Raw genomic sequence first — 21,104 nt, 5'->3', positions numbered from 1 at the left:
AACAGCCTCCACAGCGTTTGGGCAGCCACCAGTCTTCTTGCTCGGCCACACCTGCCGCCACCCAAAGGCACTGTGTCCTGGTGGCTTGTCGGGGGCTTTGCCTAGACCGGGCAGGGTTGGACCAGAAGACCCAGCGGCCGGTGCAGTCCGGCCTCGGAGAGGTCGCCACCGTCATCAGGTTACCAAACTCGGGTTGGGAGAGACGTTCGTCACTGCTTTCAGGCTTGGGCCCGGCCGGAGGGCAGCTGCAACAAGGGCTGCGGGTATCTGCAGGGCAGAGACCTCGGCCTGTTCCCGGGGCCCCCGGCTCACCCGCCGGCCGGGAGCCCCGGCCCAAAGCTGGAGGGCCCTAAGGGCCCCGCAACAACTAGCCAGGCTCTGCGTCTCACCATGCACTCTTACCTGCTACAGCCTTTTTATAGTATTGATCAAAAATTTAAAAGCACATCTACAGTACTGCTTAGCAGTCTACTTCCAGAAATCCATACCCTTAAGAAACATGGTTAAAAGTTTGTAGATGTATGCATAGATGGGGATGCTTGCTGCAGGATTGCTTGTAGCCACCAATAGTCCTAGTTACTTGCAAGGCTGAGGCAGGAGGATCACTTGAGCCTATGAGACGAGGGTTGCAGTGAGCTGTAATCCTGCCACTGCACAGTAGCCTGGGGAACAGAGCTTTAAAAAAAGGCCCTTCATAGCTAGGTGTTGTGGCGGGCGCCTGTAGTCCCAGCTACTTGGGAGGCTGAGGCAAGAGAATCGCTTAAGCCCAAGAGTTGGAGGTTGGTGTGAGCTGTGATGCCACGGCACTCTACCATGAGGGCAACAGTGTGAGACTCTGTCTCAAAAAAAAAAAAAAAGGCCCTTCATCACTTTTTCCACTTCTAGAAATGCATCTTCAAGTAAAATCGGACAGTTGTATAAAGATGCTCATTGTATTGATAACAATCTATCCTACTAATAGATTGTTAAATCATGAGATATCTAATTGATGGATTATTATATGACTATCAAAATGGTTCTGTAGATCTATATTTATTGACAGAAGTGTCCATTATCTGCTGCTAAGTGGAAAAGCTTATGAAACACTATAATTCAGTTTTCTCTTTTAAATAAATTATACATACACATGCATGAAGTCTGGGAGGATATATGCCAAATGCAAATAATAGATAATCTTATCTTTGTTACCTTTTTCTGTTTCCCATACTTCTTTGAAATGGAGTCTTTTTAACAAGTCTGTGTTACCCGTGACTTGAACTCTGACTGCAGCCTTATGAGTAGCTGGGGCTACCAGGCATGAACCACCACACCCAGATCTTTTTTTTGTGAGACAGAGTCTCACTTTCTCGCCCTTGGTAGAGTGCCATAGTGTCACAGCTCACAGCAGTCTCCAGCTCTTGGGCTTAGGTGCTTCTCTTGCCTCACCTACTCTTGCCTCCTGAGTAGCTGAGACTACAGGTGCCCACCATAAGGCCTAGCTATTTTTTTGCAGTTTGACCGGGGCCGGCTTTGGTATATGGGGCCAGCGCCCTGCCCACTGAGCCACAGGCCCCGGCCCTGTTCTATATTTCTTAACTGTGAGCATGCATTACTTTTGGAATCAAGGGGGGAAAGTTATATTTATTTTTTTGAGGGGGGAGCAAAAATGGGTGAAACAAAAATTAAAAAATAAAGGAAAATAAAAACAGTAAGCAGTTAATCTGAAACTCACTTGTGTCCTCTTGCGTGTCAAGAATTCTGGGTTGGGGACAAAGTCTGAACACACTGCCCACTCCGTGCCCTGTCCCTATGGCGTGGTTTTTAACAGATTGGGTGCTCGCTCCTGTTTTCCTTCAAAAATTGCACTTGGAGTTCTGTTGGAGGAGCTGCTCAGATGCGAGACTGCCTAAGGGCTATTGCCAGTACTCAGGAGCTTTCTAGGGATTTGGAGGACAGAATAGGTTCATTATAGATTTTAATGATTTTATGCTCTCAAGAATCAGAGGTTGGTTGGTCCTGTGTCCATGGTAGCTGCCTGGTAATATCTGCGTGATTGTTGGGCATGTATTCAGAGCCAAAATGGATTATTTTTGATTTGTCAGGGACATTAGGTCCTTGGTAGTGATAATAAACTCCACTGTTAACATGGGTAGGGTAGTGCCTGGGATTGTTCAGAAATCGGTCTAATGTCATTGAGAATAGCGATTTATCTGATTTCTAGAATAAAAAGAACACGGTAAAAACAGTTATAATTGTAATTTTTATTAAAAAAGGGGATCCCGTTTTTTCTGTTGCCTTTGAGTAGAGGACAGTAGGTGGCAGTGTCCCCCAGGTGAGGAAAACCAAAGAGCAGGGAGGCGCCTCACAGAGGCTCTGGGCGGCGAAGGCTGCAGCCTGTGCTAGATGGCCGTTTTGCTAACTAGTCTTTACAGCAAGAACTTAGGGACAAGCTCCTTTGTTTCCGGAGTGCAGAAGCCTGTTGTCATTTTTGATACTTTCTGTTTTAGAGTAGAAATACAGGCATGACTGTAAGGTTTTAAGCCACATACCCTAGAGATAAGTTTAGTGGATTTTATTCTGTCTAAATATCCCACTGGCTGCCAGCTTCCCTTTTATTTAAAAGGAATAGTAGTAAGATGTGACTAATTAATATGTAGTGCCAGGGCCAGAAAAGTGCTGTTTATACAATAGGGATTGTGTGAATTCTGTGGCTATGTACAAAGAGGTCAGTAAAGAGAAAAGGAGAACTAAAGAAATGAACCATCAGTTTAAGCCATGTAGCTTAAATGTCACCTGAGAATCAAGATAGCAGATGTTATAAGTGAGCTGTAGTGAGATTTGCTGTTGTCTTTCTCACTTTCTCGCCCTTGGTAGAGTGCTGTGACATCACAGCTCACAGCAACCTCCAACTTTTGGGCTTAAGCAGTTCTCTTGCCTCAGCCTCCCAAGTAGCTGGGACTAGAGGTGCCCGCCACAACACCCGGCTATTTTGTAGTCGTCATTGTTGCTTGGCAGGCCCAGGCTGGGTTTGAACCCGCCAACTCCGGTGTATGTGGCCGGCGGTCTAGCTGCTGAGCTGCAGGTGCCAAGCCTGTGTGAATTATTCCTAAAGATAAGTGACCAGACAAGAGAAAAAATTTTAGAAAATTTCAAGAGAAATTATACTCCTATAACATTTTGTTTGCTTGCCTGTTTTAATTATAAAATATTTCTTGCATAAAATGGATCTACTGTAAATGAATGGCATAACCTTTAGTGTTCTCAGCACTAGAAATATTTCAGCTTCTGTCCTTACTCCTTATCTGTGTCTGGTAATGTCACTGAAAGCTTGAATCAGACCATGTGTGGGGTCATGAGAATCCGTGTTCCCTCGCTGGTTCCAGAGCCACTGTTGCTCCCTGAGATGAAGATCATAGTAGTGGACTCGTCCACTTAGCTTGGTGTTCATTTTGCCCTTGACCAGATTGGATGGCTCATTTGACCATTAGTTTTAGGTTATATGTGGTTTGAAGTAGCTCATATGTGAGTATAAGAGACAGGCCTTCCGAAGACTAATCCTTTGTGTCTGGAGTCAGCCTGGTTAGCCCTTCTGTCTGTGAGAGGGTGAAAATTTGAAGTCGACCTGTTTTGCTAGCCTTTCCGCCTGTGAGAGGGTGAAAACTACATCTTTTTCTTTTCCTTTGTATTTTCAGCACCTGGAAAAAAGCCTGGTATAAAATTGGTACTTCTATGACATTTATTGAATTAATGAGTGACTTTTGAACCTATTTCATTTCATAGGACCTGACTTTGTTAAATAATTTTGGAGCAATGTGAGAAAGTTAACTACTGGCTACCAAAATTGGGCTCTTCTCCCCTCCCCCCAACATTTTATCTCATTTGTTTTCTGTATAGCTTTGAAAAAGGTAACATTATATATTTGTAATAATTATTATTGTACATAACGTTTTTTTTTTTTTTTTTTTTTTGTAGAGACAGAGTCTCACCGTACCGCCCTTGGGTAGAGTGCCGTTACGGCACACGGCTCACAGCAACCTCTTAACTCTTGGGCTTACGCGATTCTCTTGCCTCAGCCTCCCGAGCAGCTGGGACTACAGGCGCCCGCCACAACGCCTGGCTATTTTTTGGTTGCAGTTTGGCCGGGGCTGGGTTTGAACCCGCCACCCTCAGCATATGGGGCCGGCACCCTACTCACTGAGCCACAGGAGCCGCCCTGTACATAACATTTTAAAAATACTTTAGGCTTTGTGTTGTTCTTGAAGTGAATTCATGCCATTTAAAAATACCAGAACACAAATGTACCTGCATTAAGTGAAATGGCGTAAAGATTTTAGAAGAGAAGATTCCCGATGGAACTGGAATGAGGAAGGTGATGACCATCTAAAACAACATATTTACAGTGTAGGGTCTTTGTTTTTTTTGAGATAGAGTCTTCCTTTGTTGTCCTGGGTAGATACAGTGTAAAGTGCAGTGGTGTCATCATACCTCACAGCAACCTCAAATTCTTGGGCTCAAGTGATCCTCCTGTTTCAGCCTCTTGAGTAGCAGTAGCTGGGACTACAGGTGCTTGCCTGGCTGATTTTTCTATTTTTAGTAGCAACAGGGTCTTGCTCTTGCTCAGGCTGATCTCAAACTCCTGAACTCAAGTGATACTTCTGCCTTGGCCTCCCAGAGTGCTAGGATTACAGGCATGAGCCCAGCCTGTTAGTTTGTTCTTTTAAATAGACACAGGACCCAGGCTGGATTACAGCGGCCCCCATTGTAGTTCACTGTAACCTCAAACTCAAGTGATCTTCCTGCTTCAGCGTCCTGAGTAACTGGAACTACAGGCATACACCATCACACTTTGCTAATTTTTTCTCTTCTTCTCTTTCTTTCTTTCTTCCTTCCTTTCTTTCCTTCCTTTCCTTCCCTTCCTTCGTTCCCTTCCCCTCCTTCCTTTTTAAGAGAGAGGATGCTTGTCTAGGCTGGTCCTGAACTCCTGGTCTTGAGCAATCCTCATAGCTTAGCCTCTCAATGCACTGGGATTATAGGGATGGGCCACTGCACCAGCCACTGATTAGGATCTTTATTAAAAGCTAATAATTTGTTACCTGGGGAAGTGTTTTTTTTTTATTACATGTGTCATTATATGCAGGTATTCATTATGCCCGAGTCCCTACTACTAAGTATGCAGAATGGGAAAGAATGTTATCTGGTCAGAAACACCAGTGTCTATAATTATGATGTCCCTGACAAGAAATAAATTCATCGATAGAATACTAATAAAAAAACCCTAGGCAATGATTTCAGTATTGTTTTGTTTTGTTTTTTTTACTGCTGCCATTAGCTTGCATGTTTATACATTTATTACACTTTAAAGGCCTAGCATGTGCCAGGTACTGGGCTGTGAAGTCACCACGTAGCCTCTGCCTCTGAAGTGTTGCAGTCCAGTGGTGGAGATGGGTGTGTAAGGGGACGTGATAACACTGGCGGCAGCACATCACAGGGCTGCAGGAGGCAGAACCGGGACACACAGAACAGGCAGAGATCTGCTGGGGCAGGGGCTATAGGTAAAATTAGAGTGAAGGATTCGTCACCAGTGGTCACCCAGGACCTCTTCTGGTGTTTAACCAGAAGATGACTGGTTCCTGAACCGTCAAAGTACCCATCCGTGAGAGCTTCAGTGAACGGCACCTACCAGCACAGCACCCTTCTGAGGCATTTCTCTCTTATATGTGGATTTTAGAGCAGAACTTCCAAGGAGAATGTGACTTTCCTTTACATTTCTGGTTCGGAGGGAACTCGCCTGTGCTGGGCCTTCATTTTTGTGTCCCCAGTCTATCTAGAATGGAACTGTGCATCTTATTGGTGGTTATTAAATGTTTTTACAGGGCGAATGGAATTGTTCTAAGAAAATTCATATTATGCGAGAATAATTTGAGGAGTTACTGATTTACTTTATAAATATACTTTATTTTGTAAAAAGATTAATAGAATTATCTGTTAATTCTGTAGAATTAATTTAAATAGCAGCTTCCCTGAGTGTTATTTATGTAATTTTACTAATAACTTTTCTGGTATTCCAGTGTGTAAAGGAAGTCATGCTTGCATAAAGACTTTAGATTAGTAACCCTTGTGATTAAAAGTTCACATTTTGATAGCAGTCAATGTTGTTTTCATTGGTTATATGCCAACAATGTGTGTGTTTTTAACAATTGATGTACTTAGCTTTGTTTCAGAATTCAGACACTAAGGAAGGAAGTGATCCAGAAATTGTGATTTTTAACTTGATATTTTTTTTAATGTAATATTGCCTAATACTTGAATATTTCTTTTTTTCTTCTAAAGTTTTCTATTAAAATTTTTTAAAAAATCTTTGGGCATGATAGCTTTTTCTAAATTCCATATTTAAGTACCTCTTCTTTATGTTATTTCTTTGGAACACAACTATTAGAATAAATGTTTAAACTTTGTGGTCTTTTCAGATGCAGTTAAAAAACTCCAGGACCAAAAACACGACATGGAAAGAGAAATCAAGACCCTCCACAGGAGACTTCGGGTAGGATATAAACCTTCTTGTGTTACCTTGTTGGAGTATAGTTTTCTGATGAAATTGGAGATGTAGTCACGGACCGTGTTATCATCCACCTTCAGCTATAGATACAATGATAATATTGGTCCCTTTGGGCCTCAGGCAGGAAGCAAATGCCATCATTTCAAACTGGGACTAGTGCTAGATTTTGGGTAGAAGCTACTACGCATTTGAGTATCCCTAATCTGAAGTCTGAAAGGCTCCGAGATCTGAACGTTTTTGAGTACTGGCATGATGTTCAAAAAAAATACACATGGGTTTTTGGATTTGGGATGCTCAACTGGTAAATACAATCCAAATATTCCAAAATCTGGAAAAATCCAAAATCCAAACACTTCTGGTCCCCAGGATTTCAGATAAACAGTACTCATCCTATAGTAATTTATGGGTGTTAATTTTAGGAAGATGGATTTAGGAAACAAATGTTAAAATGTGAAATGAAAGTTTATTAACTTGACTGTACATATAGTGTCCCCCCCTCAGCTACTTCCGTGTGATTTTTTGTTTTCTTTGTTCTGTGGATTTCATCAGCTTGCCAGTAGCAGTATTGCCGTGATGCCAAGTGTGGGGAGAAAGTTAATCTCGTAATTGGGTCATGCCACGGTTTCTCAGCCTGCCTTCTGAATGTCAGAAATTTGCTTTTGGGGTGAGGGGTATTGGGCTCAGGTGTGGCCCAGCTGTGGCTCTGGTGGAGGTGAGGCCCTGGGGAGACTTCCCACCCAGCCACACCCACATCCTCCATGGCTGTGGGAGCAGCAGACCATACAGTTCCTTACCCCTCTTTGTATAATTTTGTCTGCCTATATCGAGTTTGTTGTTTTTCTTCTGGCTTCCTCTTCCTTTTTCCTTTTCTTTGATTTTTTTTTTTTTTTCCTGTTAGACTTTGATGTCAGGATATTTATAGTTTTTGGCTGTATGGTTCACATACCATTAATATACCTTCTTGAGATTTTCAGTGGTAAAGTTTTGTCAATTTTGAATAATATTTATTTTCGTAAGGCTTACTTTGAAACTTGCATGAGGAAGGGAGGCTTGATATTATTGTCATTAATATTTATCGGGTATTGAGTGCCTATTGCCTCAGTAGGCTAGAAAACCTTTTTCTCGTTAAGAACAAGTTTACTATTAATAGCTGGATTGCCTGTTAGAAAAAGGTAATAGCAGTTCTCTGGGATAGAATAATTAATCATCATTTGGGAGTACAGTGCATTATAGCAATCTAATCATAAGTAAATTTTATTGCTTTTAAATAAATTTTTATTGCTCTCTTTTGGAAATAAAAAGTTAGTTTTTTAATATAGGAAGAATCTGCGGAATGGCGGCAGTTTCAAGCTGATCTCCAGACTGCAGTAGTCATTGCAAACGACATTAAATCTGAAGCCCAGGAGGAGATTGGCGATCTGAAGCGCCGGCTGCATGAAGCTCAAGAAAAAAATGAGAAACTCACAAAAGAATTGGAGGAAGTAAAGTCACGCAAGTATGTTCTGAGAAACAAGCGTGTGCTTCTTTTTTGATAGAAAACACTCGAGTCCCAGTTTTGTGGTGTGGTGTTAATGGCATTACCAAGTTTGGCATGATGGACGTTGTTCCACTTTTCTGTGCCTTTATTTTATTTTAGTTTAATTTTAGTTTAGTTTTACAGACCCTTAATCTGTCACCTTGGCTAGAGTGCCATGGCATCAGCCTACCTCACAACAACCTCAAACCCCTGGGTTCAAGCAGTCCTTCTGCCTCAGCCTCCCAGGTAGCTGGGATTACAGCCACCCACCACAATTCCCTGCTCATTTTTCCCTTTGTATTGGAGATGGGGTCTCACTCTTGCTGCAGCTGGTCTGGAACTCCTGAGCTCAAGGGATCCTCCGCTTCTGCGTTCCAGAATGGCAGGATTACAGCGTGTGAGCCATCCTCCTGGCCTCTTTTTATGATACATGTAAAATAGTGCAGAGTCTGTCAGTGTTAGGGATCCACATCTCTTGGGAGCTAGCATGGTCCTGGCATGAGGGTACATTCTCCCCTTTCCCATATCCTCACAATGTAGCCGTGTCACTATCCTCCAGACTGTAGTCTTGTGATGGAGATGTGGACCCTGGAGGCAGGCAGATGGGGTTTCTGTCCAGCTCTGCCTCTTATTAGCTGTGTGATCTTGGTCAGGTACCTTAATTTCCCCGAGCCTCAGTTTTCTCATCTTGAAGGTGGAGACATTATTACCTGCTTTACAGGGCAGTGCAGTGTTAATGTCTGCAAAATGCTCAGGGTGGTGATCAGTACAGGTTAGCTGGTATTTTTGCAGTCTCAAGTAGAGAATGCAGGTGGGTTTCCCTGCCTCACTCATTAAAGGAGTTTTCACTTTTTTTTTTTTTTTAATTTTTTTATTAAATCATAACTGTATACAATGATATGATCATGGGGCATCATACACTCACTTCATAAACCATTTGACACATTTTTATCACAGTGGTTAACATAGCCTTTCCGGCGTTATCTCAGTTACTGTGCCAAAACATTTACATTCTACATCTACCAAGTTTCGCAAATACCCCTGTAATATGCACCACAGGTGTGATCCCACCGATTCCCCTCCCTCTACCCCCCCCCCCCCCCTTTCCCACTTCCCCCTATTGTTAAGTTGTAGCTGGGTTATAGCTTTCTTTTTTTTTTTTTTTTTTTTCCCATTTTTTTTTTTTTATTGTTGGGGATTCATTGAGGGTACAATAAGCCAGTTGAGTTTTCACTTGTTTTATCTTATAACCACATGAATCTCCATGATAGTATTTTTCAACCTACCTAACAGAGATCATTGGAAACTAAAAAAAAAATTATTAGATGAAATGACATTCGTTATGAGCTATGAGCTTCACAATGAGACTCCAACTATGAGAGAGGTTATTATTGTGAATCTGATTATTCTTACTGTTCTTTTGAGTAATTCTTTTTTTTTTTTTTTTTTTTGGCCGGGGCTGGGTTTGAACCCGCCACCTCCGGCATATGGGACCGGTGCCCTACTCCTTGAGCCACAGGCGCCGCCCCTTTTGAGTAATTCTTAAGTAGGTATAAGAAAAGTATCCAAAAAGCTAACAGAATATTTTTGAAAAGCTGTCTTATTTTATTATTGCCTAGCTGTAGTGTACAGCCCAGAGAAAGTACTGCCAAGCACTTCCCTGGCTTCCTTAAGCAGAATGTGGGATGAGGCAGATTGTTATTTCTTTGCTGGTATAAAATTTGTATTACATTGCTTTTTTCCCTGTAGACTGGGAATAGCATATCAGAAATGCTTTCTTCTGTAGTTTTATCCTGCCTCATTGGATGAAATTCTACTCTTAAAGGATCATTTCATTGGATCTCAAAAGCACATCAGTCTTTGAGACATATTTAAAGAAGTACCTTTTGAAGGAGGTAGTATCTTGTTGAGTAGTGGTTCTCAAAGTGAGGTCTGCAGATTCCTGTTGTAAGGCCTTCCAGCGTGTCTGTGAGGTTAAATTGTTCATGATGACACTATCACAATGTGCCCTTTCCACGGTGTAGACTTCTGCACTGACAATGGAAAGCAAGTGTCAACAGTTGATGGATCGAGGCCCAGGCACCAGACGTCCCTTGTAGTCGTGTTCTTCACCACTTAGAGATGCACTTGGTGAAGCAAGAAATTATTAATTCTCAGTCCTCTGAGCAAACTCTTTTTAGCGTTACCTATGACAAAATGGGACGTATAAAGAAAGCGTTTCTGCTATATTTGCTGTGCTACATAAAATGAAGTATGAGCTTGTCTTGAGGAAAGTGTTGTATGATTGTTTTAGTTTGAGCTACTTTTTTTTTTTTTTTCTTGGAATGCCATTTTTGTTTGAGAATGACTTACAAACTACAGATATTTAGACTTTGGTATTTGGTAGATATTTCTTGAAAATGATTAAGAGAGCCTGTTGCTTCAAGGAAAACAAATAACAGTATTTGTTGCCAATGATAAAATGTGGGCTTTCAAGTGAATGTTAGGATTTTGGAAAATGTCTGTCATTGGTGAGCTTGGCAGCTTCTCATATTTAAAGAGTTTTCTGATGAGATCATTGGCAATACGTATATTAACAAATGTCCCTTTAAAAAAGATATATTTTATAATGACAGGCATTTGGAAAATCTGTGTTAACTCAGTGAGCCAATACTTTCCTTCTGACCAGTGAAAGATGTTCAGTTAAATGATCATGTGTTGGGTAAAAGATGCATTCATGCATTCAGAGTGGATTAAATTGAATGGATTCTAATGGACAGAATAGGAAAAGTTCATTTATATCCTTTAAGACTCCACACTGAAACTAACTTTTAAGTTATTGCCACTCGTTGCATTTTGGGGTAATATCAAGGATGAATAGCCACAGTAATCTAGAAAGGCTATAGTCTTTTCCGTCTACATTATCTATATAAGATCTGCTTTTTTCACATCTCAGTAGATTAAATAGAGAAGAAATGAGAATCTAGCTGTCTTTTGTTAAGTCAGACGTTAAAGAAATAATTAAAAAATGTAAAGCACTGTTACTCTTCTTATTAATTTTTAGTTTTGGAAAATGTTTAATAGTGATTTTTCATAAAAATGTGTTAATCATGGCTAGGTGTGGTAGCTCATGACTATCATTTTAGGACTCTGGGAGGCTGAGGCAGGAGCATCACTTAAGCTTAGGAGTTTGCAACCAGCTTGAGCAAGACCTGTCTCTACTAAAAGTGGAAAACTTAGCTGGGTGTGGTGGCAGGCCCCCTACTTCCAGGTACTCAGGAGGCTTAGGCAGGAGGATTGCTTAAACCCAGGAGTTTGAGGTTGCTGTGAGGTAGGCTCACACCATATCACTCTAGCCCAGGCAGCACAGTGAGACTCGGTCTCTCAAAAACAAAACAAAATGAAACTTAATCATGTTAAGAAGTCTTGGGTTTGAGTGGCGCCTGTGGCTCAGGGAGTAAGGGCACTGGCCCCATACACCAGGGGTGGCAGGTTCAAGCCCGGCCCCGGCCAAAACTGCAAAAAAAAAAGAAAAGAAATCTTGGGTTCATTTTTATTTTTAGATGAATGAAATATTATGTATTCCTTAGTTTTGATTTAATTTAGTAGAAGATAACCTATATAACCAAAAGCTTTTGGAGTCTTCGGTCATTTTTAGGAGTGGAAAAAGGCTCTAAGACCAAATAGTTTGATAATTACAGATTCTGCAGATACTATTACAGATTCCTTATTTAAATGTCTAATCGTGACAGCTCCCCGAACTTGAGGTCTTGTGGTACATCTTCAGGCAGAAGGCTCTACTTACAAGAGCCAAATGGCCACCAAAGATAAATTTTCCTCAGAAGTGGCTTAATTTTTGTCTGTCTACAAGTAGACCTGATAGTTACATGACATGTACAAACTCTGTAATTATCTTCTTATTCCAGGTGAAAACTTTTGTTTAGTCAACTCGGTGAACTAGAGTGGGTCAGAAATGAAGTGGAATTGATTTTTTTTCAGATAACTCAGGATGCTTCAGACTCAACTTCTAGGGCACTCATGTTGCTAATATAATATAAGTCTAGGCCTTTTTTCTATTTGGAGATTATAGCAGGTTTCTTGTTTTTTGTTGTTGTTGTTGTTGTTTTTTGTTTTTTTTTGCAGTTTTTGGCCGGGGCTGGGTTTGAACCTGTCACCTCCAGCATATGGGGCCGGTGCCCTACTCCTTTGAGCCACAGGCGCTGCCCATTTCTTGTTTTTTTTTTTTTTTTTTTTTTTAAAGAGCATGGGTTTTGGTAAAAACACTTCTTTGTTTTTACACGCCTAAACGTGCCATATTAGCCAGAGCCATTGTAATTGTTCACCTGTACTGGTGAGTCCCCGGACTCCTCAGAAGGTTGGACCTTCCTGCCAGCACAGGATCTGGAGAGTCCAGTAGTGAGTCAGGATCTCTGGCCAGGCTGCCTCCCATTTTACTGCTAATTGATTACTGATGTCCTCACCTTACACTTACTCAGATGGAAATGGAATTTGATGATTACTTAACCTGCTTAGCATAACCTGATATAAAAATTTCAATATCATTTCCTGGTATTTACCAAGCAAATGAGAATATTAGACCAGGTAATTTACTAAACTCAACTGATACAATTTTTTAAAGATAATTTTTAATGCTTTTTAGTTGGGAGGGGAAATGTATATTTTTTAGTACATAGGTAAAGATGCTCTGATTTTAATGCTGTTTTCAGGCAAGAGGAAGAGCGAGGCCGTGTCTACAATTATATGAATGCTGTGGAGAGAGATTTGGCAGCCTTAAGGCAAGGAATGGGACTGAGCAGAAGGTCCTCGACTTCTTCAGAGCCAACCCCGACTGTGAAGACCCTCATCAAGTCCTTTGACAGTGCCTCCCAAGGTAATCAGTTCCTTACACACTGCACTGTGGCCGCATCTACTTACTGTCTGATATTCTTTACCATCCTACTCTCTGAATCTCATTAACTTTCATATGACATCGATGAGTTAGACTTAACGTAAGGTGAAGTTTAATAGGAGATTTGGGATTTATCGTCTTTAGCGGTACTGGTCTCAGACTGGTGCCTTAACTCCACGCAGAGAGTCTTTTCTCCCTGGGTAGATCACATGCATTTCTGTGACTGTAAGTGTCCTCTCTGTGCCTAAGAACCTGCAGATGTGTAACTTTAGCTCTTCCTTCCTCCGTGCTCCTCACTGCTGTATATCCAGATGCCTCTTTGACACTGACACTCAGGCGTCTATCTCCTGGACAGCTCGCCCTCCCCACCTTCAGATGACCACCTCTTTTTATATCTCTCACCTCCTCAGCTTTTAGAAAGGGAAAGTGATGTAGTTTTAAAAACAATTAATTATATTCTAACACATAAATTTTTATCTAGAAATTCTTTAAACTTTATAGCAGGCTATTATAATCTGTATTCTGTGAGTATACACAAATCAGTTTTCTTTGACTTAATATCAGACTAAAAGGCTGGGCATGGTAGCTCATGCCTATAATCCTGGCACTCTGGGAAGCCAAGGTGGGTGGACTGCCTGAGCTCACAGGTTGGAGACCAGCCTGAGCCAGAGTGAGACCTCATCTCTAAAAACAGCCAGGCATTGTGGCGGGCACTTGTAGTCCCAGCTACTTGGGAGGGTCAGGCAAGAGAATCGTAAGCCCAAGAGTTTTGAGGTTGCTGTGAGCTATGATGCCACGACACTCTACTGAGGGCAAAATAAAATAAAACAAAATCAGACTAAAAGGCATGTGTAAGCTTTAGACATTCTAGAGTGCAGTTAGACAATATCTTCCAGTTTAAAATGATATATACACAGGAACTGAAGTTCTTACACTGGCATAAGTGTATAAAGACAGATATACAGAGTTTTTAATATCTCGGGTTTGAGGAAATAGCCTCTATTATTTAAATGCCTATTAAAAGGATTAAGACAATTTTGACCCATTAATACAGTCACAATTCCACTACTAGTTATATACTCAAAAGAATTGAAACATAGGCATCTGGACAAATATAGATGGTGCCTGACTTATAATGGTCTGACTTACAATTTTTTGATGTTGTGATGGGGATGAAACTATACATCTTTTGATAAGGATGACATTGATCTTGAAGCACTAATGTTAAAATATGCCTACAGTTCTTTGTACAAATGTGCCCCCTGAACAGTTGCTCTGCAGTCCTTTAGAGCAGGTTGCAGACTGGTACATGTAGATATATAGTGTGATCCTCTTTTGTTTATTTAAAGTACAGAGATAGCTTAATGTATTTCTTTTTTTTTTTTTTTTGTGGTTTTTGGCCGGGGCTGGGTTTGAACCCGCCATCTCCGGCATATGGGACCGGTGCCCTACTCCTTGAGCTACAGGCGCCGCCCTAGCTTAATGTATTTCTATTTAAAATCCAAAAAAGATGCAGTTGGAACTGTTTTTGGTGGCTGTCTCTGGGTAGTATAATGGGGTTTGGAAGGAGGACTTTAAAGTACATATGCTTCAGGTCGGGGAAGTGAGCATGTGCCAGCAGCTCAAGCTCTTTGAGAGCTGAGGTGGGAGGAGTTCTTAAGCCTAGGAGTTTGAAATGTGAGATGATCTCAACTGTGAACAGTCTCTGTAGTCCAGCCTGGGCAACACAGCAAGACCTTATTGCTTAAAAAAAAAAAAAGACAAAATAAAATATATGTGTTTTGAAAATAAAATGTTGAGGGAATGACTCTACTAAATTAAAATGTGCAACTACTTAAAATGTTCTTAAATCAGACTGTAATGCAGATGAAGATATAACTGCTTCTATACTAATCTTTTTTAAAAAGCCAAATAATGTTATTTTATAATAAAATGTATCTATATGATCAATTACACTCCTAGTTACATAGTCAAAGGAATTGTAAAACCGATGTTCAGACAAATACAGTAGTTTAACTTAGCAATTTTTTGACTTGATGATGGTGCAAAAGCAATACACGTTTGGTATGGTGTTCAATGAATTACATGAAATACTTTATTATAAAATAGGCTACATGTTAGATAATGTTATCCAACTCTCTAGGCTAATGTAAATGTTCTGAGCACATTTAATGTAGGCTAGGCTAGGCTATGATGTTTAGTAAGTGGGGTGTATTAAATGCATTTCTAATTATGATGGGTTAATTGAGACGTAACCTTCTTGTTAATTGAGGAACATCTATACTTACACATAAATGTTTGTAGCAGCACAGTTACCTTAGTGATGGAAATGACTCATGCCCATGCATTGTATGAATGGATAAACAAAATGTGGTATATCCATACAATGAAATATTATTCAGCCATAGAAAGAAATGAAGTACTGGCATGTACTATGACATGGATGAACCTATAACGTTATGTTAATTAAAAGAAGCCAGATACAACAGGCCACATACTGTAAGATTCCATTTATATGAAATAGCCAGATTAGGTCAAGTCATAGAGATAGAAAGCAGGTTGGTGATTGCCTGGGCTTGGGGAAAGGGTGGATGGGGAGTGATTGCTTTATACATCGTAAGTTACCTTTTGGGGGTGATAAAAATGTTTCAGAACTCAGTAGAAGTGATGGTTGCACGATGTTGTGAAGGTACTAATACAACTGAGCTGTATGTTTTAAAATGGTTAACTTGGTCGTGAATTTTATCTCAATAAAAAACAATACACCTACAGATAACAATTCTAAACATAAATATTTGGCTACATAAAAGGTCCACAGTGATCTGCTACTGCTTGCCACATGGAATGATGTTCCTGAGTTCATTTGTGTATCTCGTTTTTAATTCAGTTCAACTGCAAATGAATAACCATTTTAATGGAGCTTTTACCAGAATCTGAGCTATGCCCAGGTCCCTAGTACGTAATAAGTTAGGCTTGTCAACAGTTGAGTGTAGAGAGGGATAATGATATGCAAACAAATAATTACGCATTCTTGTGTTAAATATCAGTCTGGAAATGCAAGAGGTGTGAAGTGATAGGCTCTGCAGGAGGAACGATGAGCAGGAGTTCATCATTCTTTTGTTCGATACACAGTTTGGTCTTGAACTCCAAGACTCATGCAGCCATCTTACCTCAGCATCCTGAGTAGCTGGGACTCAGGTGTGTGCCACCATACCTGCCTTAATACTCAGGTGTCAAACATCTACCGCAGGCCCAGCTTCTTACATGATGCAGTTATAGAAATACTCCTCATGGGAGTTTCGTACCTAGATTTCACTGGTTCACGGAGCACTTTAACCACATGATGTAATTAAACAATAAAAATGAAATAACTAGCATAACCAGGGTTGGAAATAAACATGACCACTCTAGGGAAGCAAACATTTCACCTGGTGGGAGGAGAAGCACCTGTATGCTGGAGCACAGCTGTGAGTGTTGAGCAATGGTTAGGCATCAGCCAAGACAGTTTCTAGGAGCATTCGAGAATATTGGTTAAGGTGCAGTGGGTGGGGACCTGACCCAGAGTCATAGCTCAGGGAGCAGAGCAAGGAGATGGAGAGATGGATACAGCATATGATCTGGAGCAGTGGAAATCTGATGATTCAGGCAAGTGATCGTGACTGGTTGCAATTGGCTGGCCACCCACGAGGTCTGGGATGGTAGGAAGCCTTTCTGGAGTTTTCAGTTGTTGGGGGAAGCTCTGCATTGAGTGGAAAGCTTTGAAGAGCATGCAGACTCAAACAGTATACAGCAACCAGATCTGAATGCTGCTTGGAGTGGACTTGCCATAGGTTTGGTGGCTGGTGAGGCAGCCATACTGAGAAGGTCTCGGTGGCCAGGGGCTGCCATTGTGGGAAGGTTGTGAGAGGGTCTAAGGAGCGGCCTAAAGCACAGCCATCTTAATTCCATCTGCCGGGATCAGAACTCCACTCTTGGGGCAGTCTGAGGGACTCCCACACCCCATGGGAACTGGAGTCAGGGGTACTGTGAGATCTGCCCCTGAATGATCCTTGTGAGCTTTAAAATTCCAACCCCACCAGGGTCTGAATGCTGAGGAAACAATGAGGCTATCACAAAAGACAACTGAGTTTGGAATAAGGACCATAGAGATTGCTGCTGTGCTCTGTCGCCTAAAAAACCCACAGTGCTACCTGGTGTCCTGGGGACATATTGCAATATATTGTCATTAACAGCAAAGACTTCTGTTTGAAATAAAGGAGGCAGTGAGGAGGAAAAGGGAGGGCAAGGAACCAGCAGAAAAATTCGGGCAACATGAGAAACCAAAACAGAGGAACTCCCTCAAGGGACCATGTGGTGGCTACTGCAGAAGATCCACCTATAAAGAGTTAATAAAGAATTAATGGACTTGACAGAAAGAGAATTTAAAATATGGATGATCCAGACAATAAAAGGAATGGGTGATAAAATGGAAATACAAAACCAAAAGTTGGATAAGAGATACATAGAATATAGAAAGGTCCTGGCAGAGCTTAAGGAAATGAAGGAGACAATCAGGGAATGTAAAGATGCTGTAGAAAGTATCCAAAATAGGTTAGATGATGGAGAAGAAAGAACCTCAGAGCCAGAGAATAAAGTGTTTGAGTTAACACAGGTAGTTAAAGAAGTAGAAAAGGAGAGAGAGAGCTGAATAGGTGCTTAGGGAACTACGAGACTCCATGAAGCATTCAAACATGAATAATGGGGCTCCCTGAAGGGGAAGAAGGTTGTCTGAAAGGAATGGAAGCCCTATTAGAGACATACATGACAACTTCCCAAGTATTACTAAAGACCCCAACATACCCCTTTCAGCTGGATATTGAACCCCAGGTCATCCCAACTCAGAGCTCCTCTAAAACACATTGTAATGAACCAATCCAAAGTCAAGATGAAAGAGAAAATTCTGCAAGCAGCCAGGAGTAAGTGCCATCTCATCTACAGGGGCAAAGCCATTAGGATGATAGCAGACATTTCAGCTGAAACCTTCCAAGACAGAAGCATGGTCATCTACCTTCAACATTCTTAAACAAAACATTTTACAGCCCAGAATTCTGTATCCTGCTAAACAAAGCTTCAAAATTGATGGAGAAATCAAATCTTTTGTAGATATACAAACACTGAGGAAATTCACCACAAGACCAGCTCTAGGGGAAATACTTAGCCTATTCTCAACACTAACCACCACACTGGACCACTAGTAAAGTAAACACCTAGAAGCTAAAGGACAAAACTTAGCTTCCACAATGGTACAAAAGATAAAACTACACAAGGGACTTTCACAAAATATGAATACAACACCACCACGCTTAACAATTCTCTCAATAAATGTCAATGGGCCGAAGAAGCACAGGCTGGCTGATTGGATAAAAAAGTATAAGCTGGGCGGCGCCTGTGGCTCAAGGAGTAGGGCGCCAGTCCCATATGCCGGAGGTGGTGGGTTCAAACCCAGCCCCGGCCAAAAGTCACCAAAAAAAAAAAAAAACAAAGTATAAGCCATCCCTAACAACAAGGAGACACACCTAGCTTTGAGGGACAAATCAAGACTCAGGGTTAATGGGTTGAAAACAGTATTTTCAAGCAAATGGAAATCAGAGGAAAGGAGGAGTTGCAATCTTATTGTCAGATACAAGCAGATTTAAAGCAACTAAAGTTAAGAAAGACAAAGATGGACACTTCATTCTGGGCAAAGGAACAGTACAACTAGAAGACATTTCAATTTTAAATACTTATGCACCCAACTTAAATGTTTTCAGATTTATGAAACAGGCCTTGAATGTGGTTTGAGCAATATAATATCCCATAACACCATAATAGCTGGGGACTTTAACATCCCTCTCACAGAACTGGACCGATCCTCTAAACAGAAACTAAACAAAGATGCCAAGGAATTAAATGTGACCCCAGAACAAATGGGATTGATAGACATATGCAGAACACAGCATCCCAAAGCTAAAGAATATAAATTTTCTTGTCAGCCCATGAAACATACTCCAAAACAGACCACATCCTAGTCTACAAATCAAATCTTAGCAAAATTTAAAAGAATAGAAATTATACCTTGTGTCTTCTCAGACCACAAGGCAAGAAAGACGGAACTCAACTCCAACAAAAACGTTCATCTCTACACAAAGACTTGGAAATTAAACAACCTTATGCTGAATAACAGTGGGGTTCAGGAAGAGATAAAAGAGGAAATTGTTAAATTCCTCAACCACAGCAACAATGAAGACACAAGTTACCCAAACTGGTGGGATACAGTAAAAGCAGTCTTGCAGTCTTACGAAGGAAATGCATCATATTAGCTGCCTACATTCAAAAAACAGAAGGAGAAAACATCAACAGAAACTCACGAACCATCCTATGGAACTGGGAAAAGAAGAACAGTCTAATTCCAAACCCAGAAGAAGAAAAGGAATAATCAGAATCACATCAGAGATTACTGAAATTGAAAACAAAAGCATCATTCAGAAAATTAACAAAACAAAAAGTTGGTTTTTAAAAAAAAATATGTAAAATTGACAAACCTTTGGGCAGATTAACTGGAAACAGAAAAGTAAAATCTCTAATAACCTTAATCAGAAACAATAAAGGGGAAGTAACAACAGACGCTACAGTGATACAAGAGATCACCTCTGAGTACTACAGGAAGCTCTGTGTCCAGAAATTTCACAATGTGGAGGAAATGGATCAATACCTGGAATCCCATCCTCTCCCTAGACTTAATCAAGAAGAAATAGATCTCGGCTCAGTGCCTGTAGCTCAAGCATCTCGGGCGCCAGCCACATACACCAGAGCTGGTGGGTTCGAATCCAGCCAGGGCCTGCCAAACAACAATGACAACTACAACCAAAAAATAGCCGGGCATTGTGGCAGGTACCTGTAGTCCCAGCTACGTGGGAAGCTGAGGGAAGAGAATCACTTAAGCCCAAGAGTTTGAGGTTGCTATGAGCTGTGACGCCAGGGCGACAGCTTGAGATTCTGTCTCAAGGGGGGGAAAAAGAAAAGAAGAAAAAGAAATAGATCTCTTGAACAAACCAATTTTAAGAACTGAGATCAAAGAAACAAAAAAATCTCCCAACAAAGAAATGCCTGGTCAAGATGGCATCACATCAGAATTCTATCAAACCCTCAAAAAGTGCTGATACCTGTACTGCAGAAATTATTCCAAAAAATTGAGAAGGAAGGACTCTTCCCCAACATGTTCTATGAAGCAAACATCACCCTGATACCAAAACCATGAAAAGACCCAACTAAAAAAAGGAGAATTTCAGACCAATCTCACTAATGAATATAGATGCAAAAATTCTCAATAAAATCCTAGCCAATAGATTACAGCTACACATTAGACAAATCATTCATCGTGATGAAGTAGGTTTCATCTCAGGGATGCAAGGCTGGTGTTACACGCACAAGTCCATAAATATGATTCACCCTATCAACAGAAGCAAAAACAAAGACCGTGTGATCCTCTCAATAGATGGAGAGAAAGCATTCGATAAAATTCAGCATCCTTCTTTCTTTTCTTTTCTTTCTTTTTTTGGGACAGAGTCTCAAACTATCACCCTGGGTAGAGTGCTATGGCATCACAGCTCACAGCAACCTCAAACTCTTGGGCTAAGCAATTCTCTTGCCTCAGCCTCCCAAGTACCTGGGATTACAGGTATCCGCTACAAGGCCTGGCTTTGTTGTTGTTGCTGCAGCTGTCATTGTTGTTCTAGCAGGCCCAGCTGGGTTCAAACCTGCCAGCTTCGGTATATGTGGCCGGCAACCTACCAGCTGAACTATGGGTGCCGCCTCAGCATCCTTTTCTATATAGAACACTTAAAAATACAGACATAGGTGGCACTTTTCTTAATCTTAGATTGAAGCTGTCTATGACAAACCCACAACTAATGCTGTACTGAATGGAGTAAAACTGAAAGCTTTTCCCCTTAGAACTGGAACCAGACAAGGTTGCCCTCTGTTTCCATTGCTATTCAACATAGTGCTGGAAGTTCGAGCCAATACAGTCAGGTGAGAGAAGGACATAAAGGGCCTCCAAATGGGGGCAGAGGAGTCAGACTCTCACTTTTGCTGACGACATGATCTTATACTTAGAGAACTCTGAAGACTAAACCACAAGACTCCTG

General features: G+C 41.1%; 1 protein-coding gene across 5 annotated transcripts in view; it reads left to right on the top strand.

The window, feature by feature from the left end:
* Positions 1-21,104, top strand: part of SPECC1L (sperm antigen with calponin homology and coiled-coil domains 1 like) — a 182,920-nt gene that overhangs the window by 87,847 nt on the left and 73,969 nt on the right. For all 5 annotated transcript variants that reach the window (XM_053589821.1, XM_053589822.1, XM_053589819.1 and 2 more), the window contains 3 exons: positions 6,447-6,520; positions 7,855-8,030; positions 12,758-12,921. In XM_053589821.1, the coding sequence (XP_053445796.1) occupies positions 6,447-6,520; positions 7,855-8,030; positions 12,758-12,921 (414 nt within the window). The remainder of the gene's footprint in view (positions 1-6,446; positions 6,521-7,854; positions 8,031-12,757; positions 12,922-21,104) is intronic.

The sequence above is a fragment of the Nycticebus coucang genome, chromosome 4 (genome assembly GCF_027406575.1).
Source record: "Nycticebus coucang isolate mNycCou1 chromosome 4, mNycCou1.pri, whole genome shotgun sequence".
NCBI classification, from domain to species: Eukaryota; Metazoa; Chordata; class Mammalia; order Primates; family Lorisidae; genus Nycticebus; species Nycticebus coucang.
The sequence above is the reverse complement of the archived record's forward strand: the minus strand, read 5'-3'. Positions and strand labels throughout refer to the sequence as shown.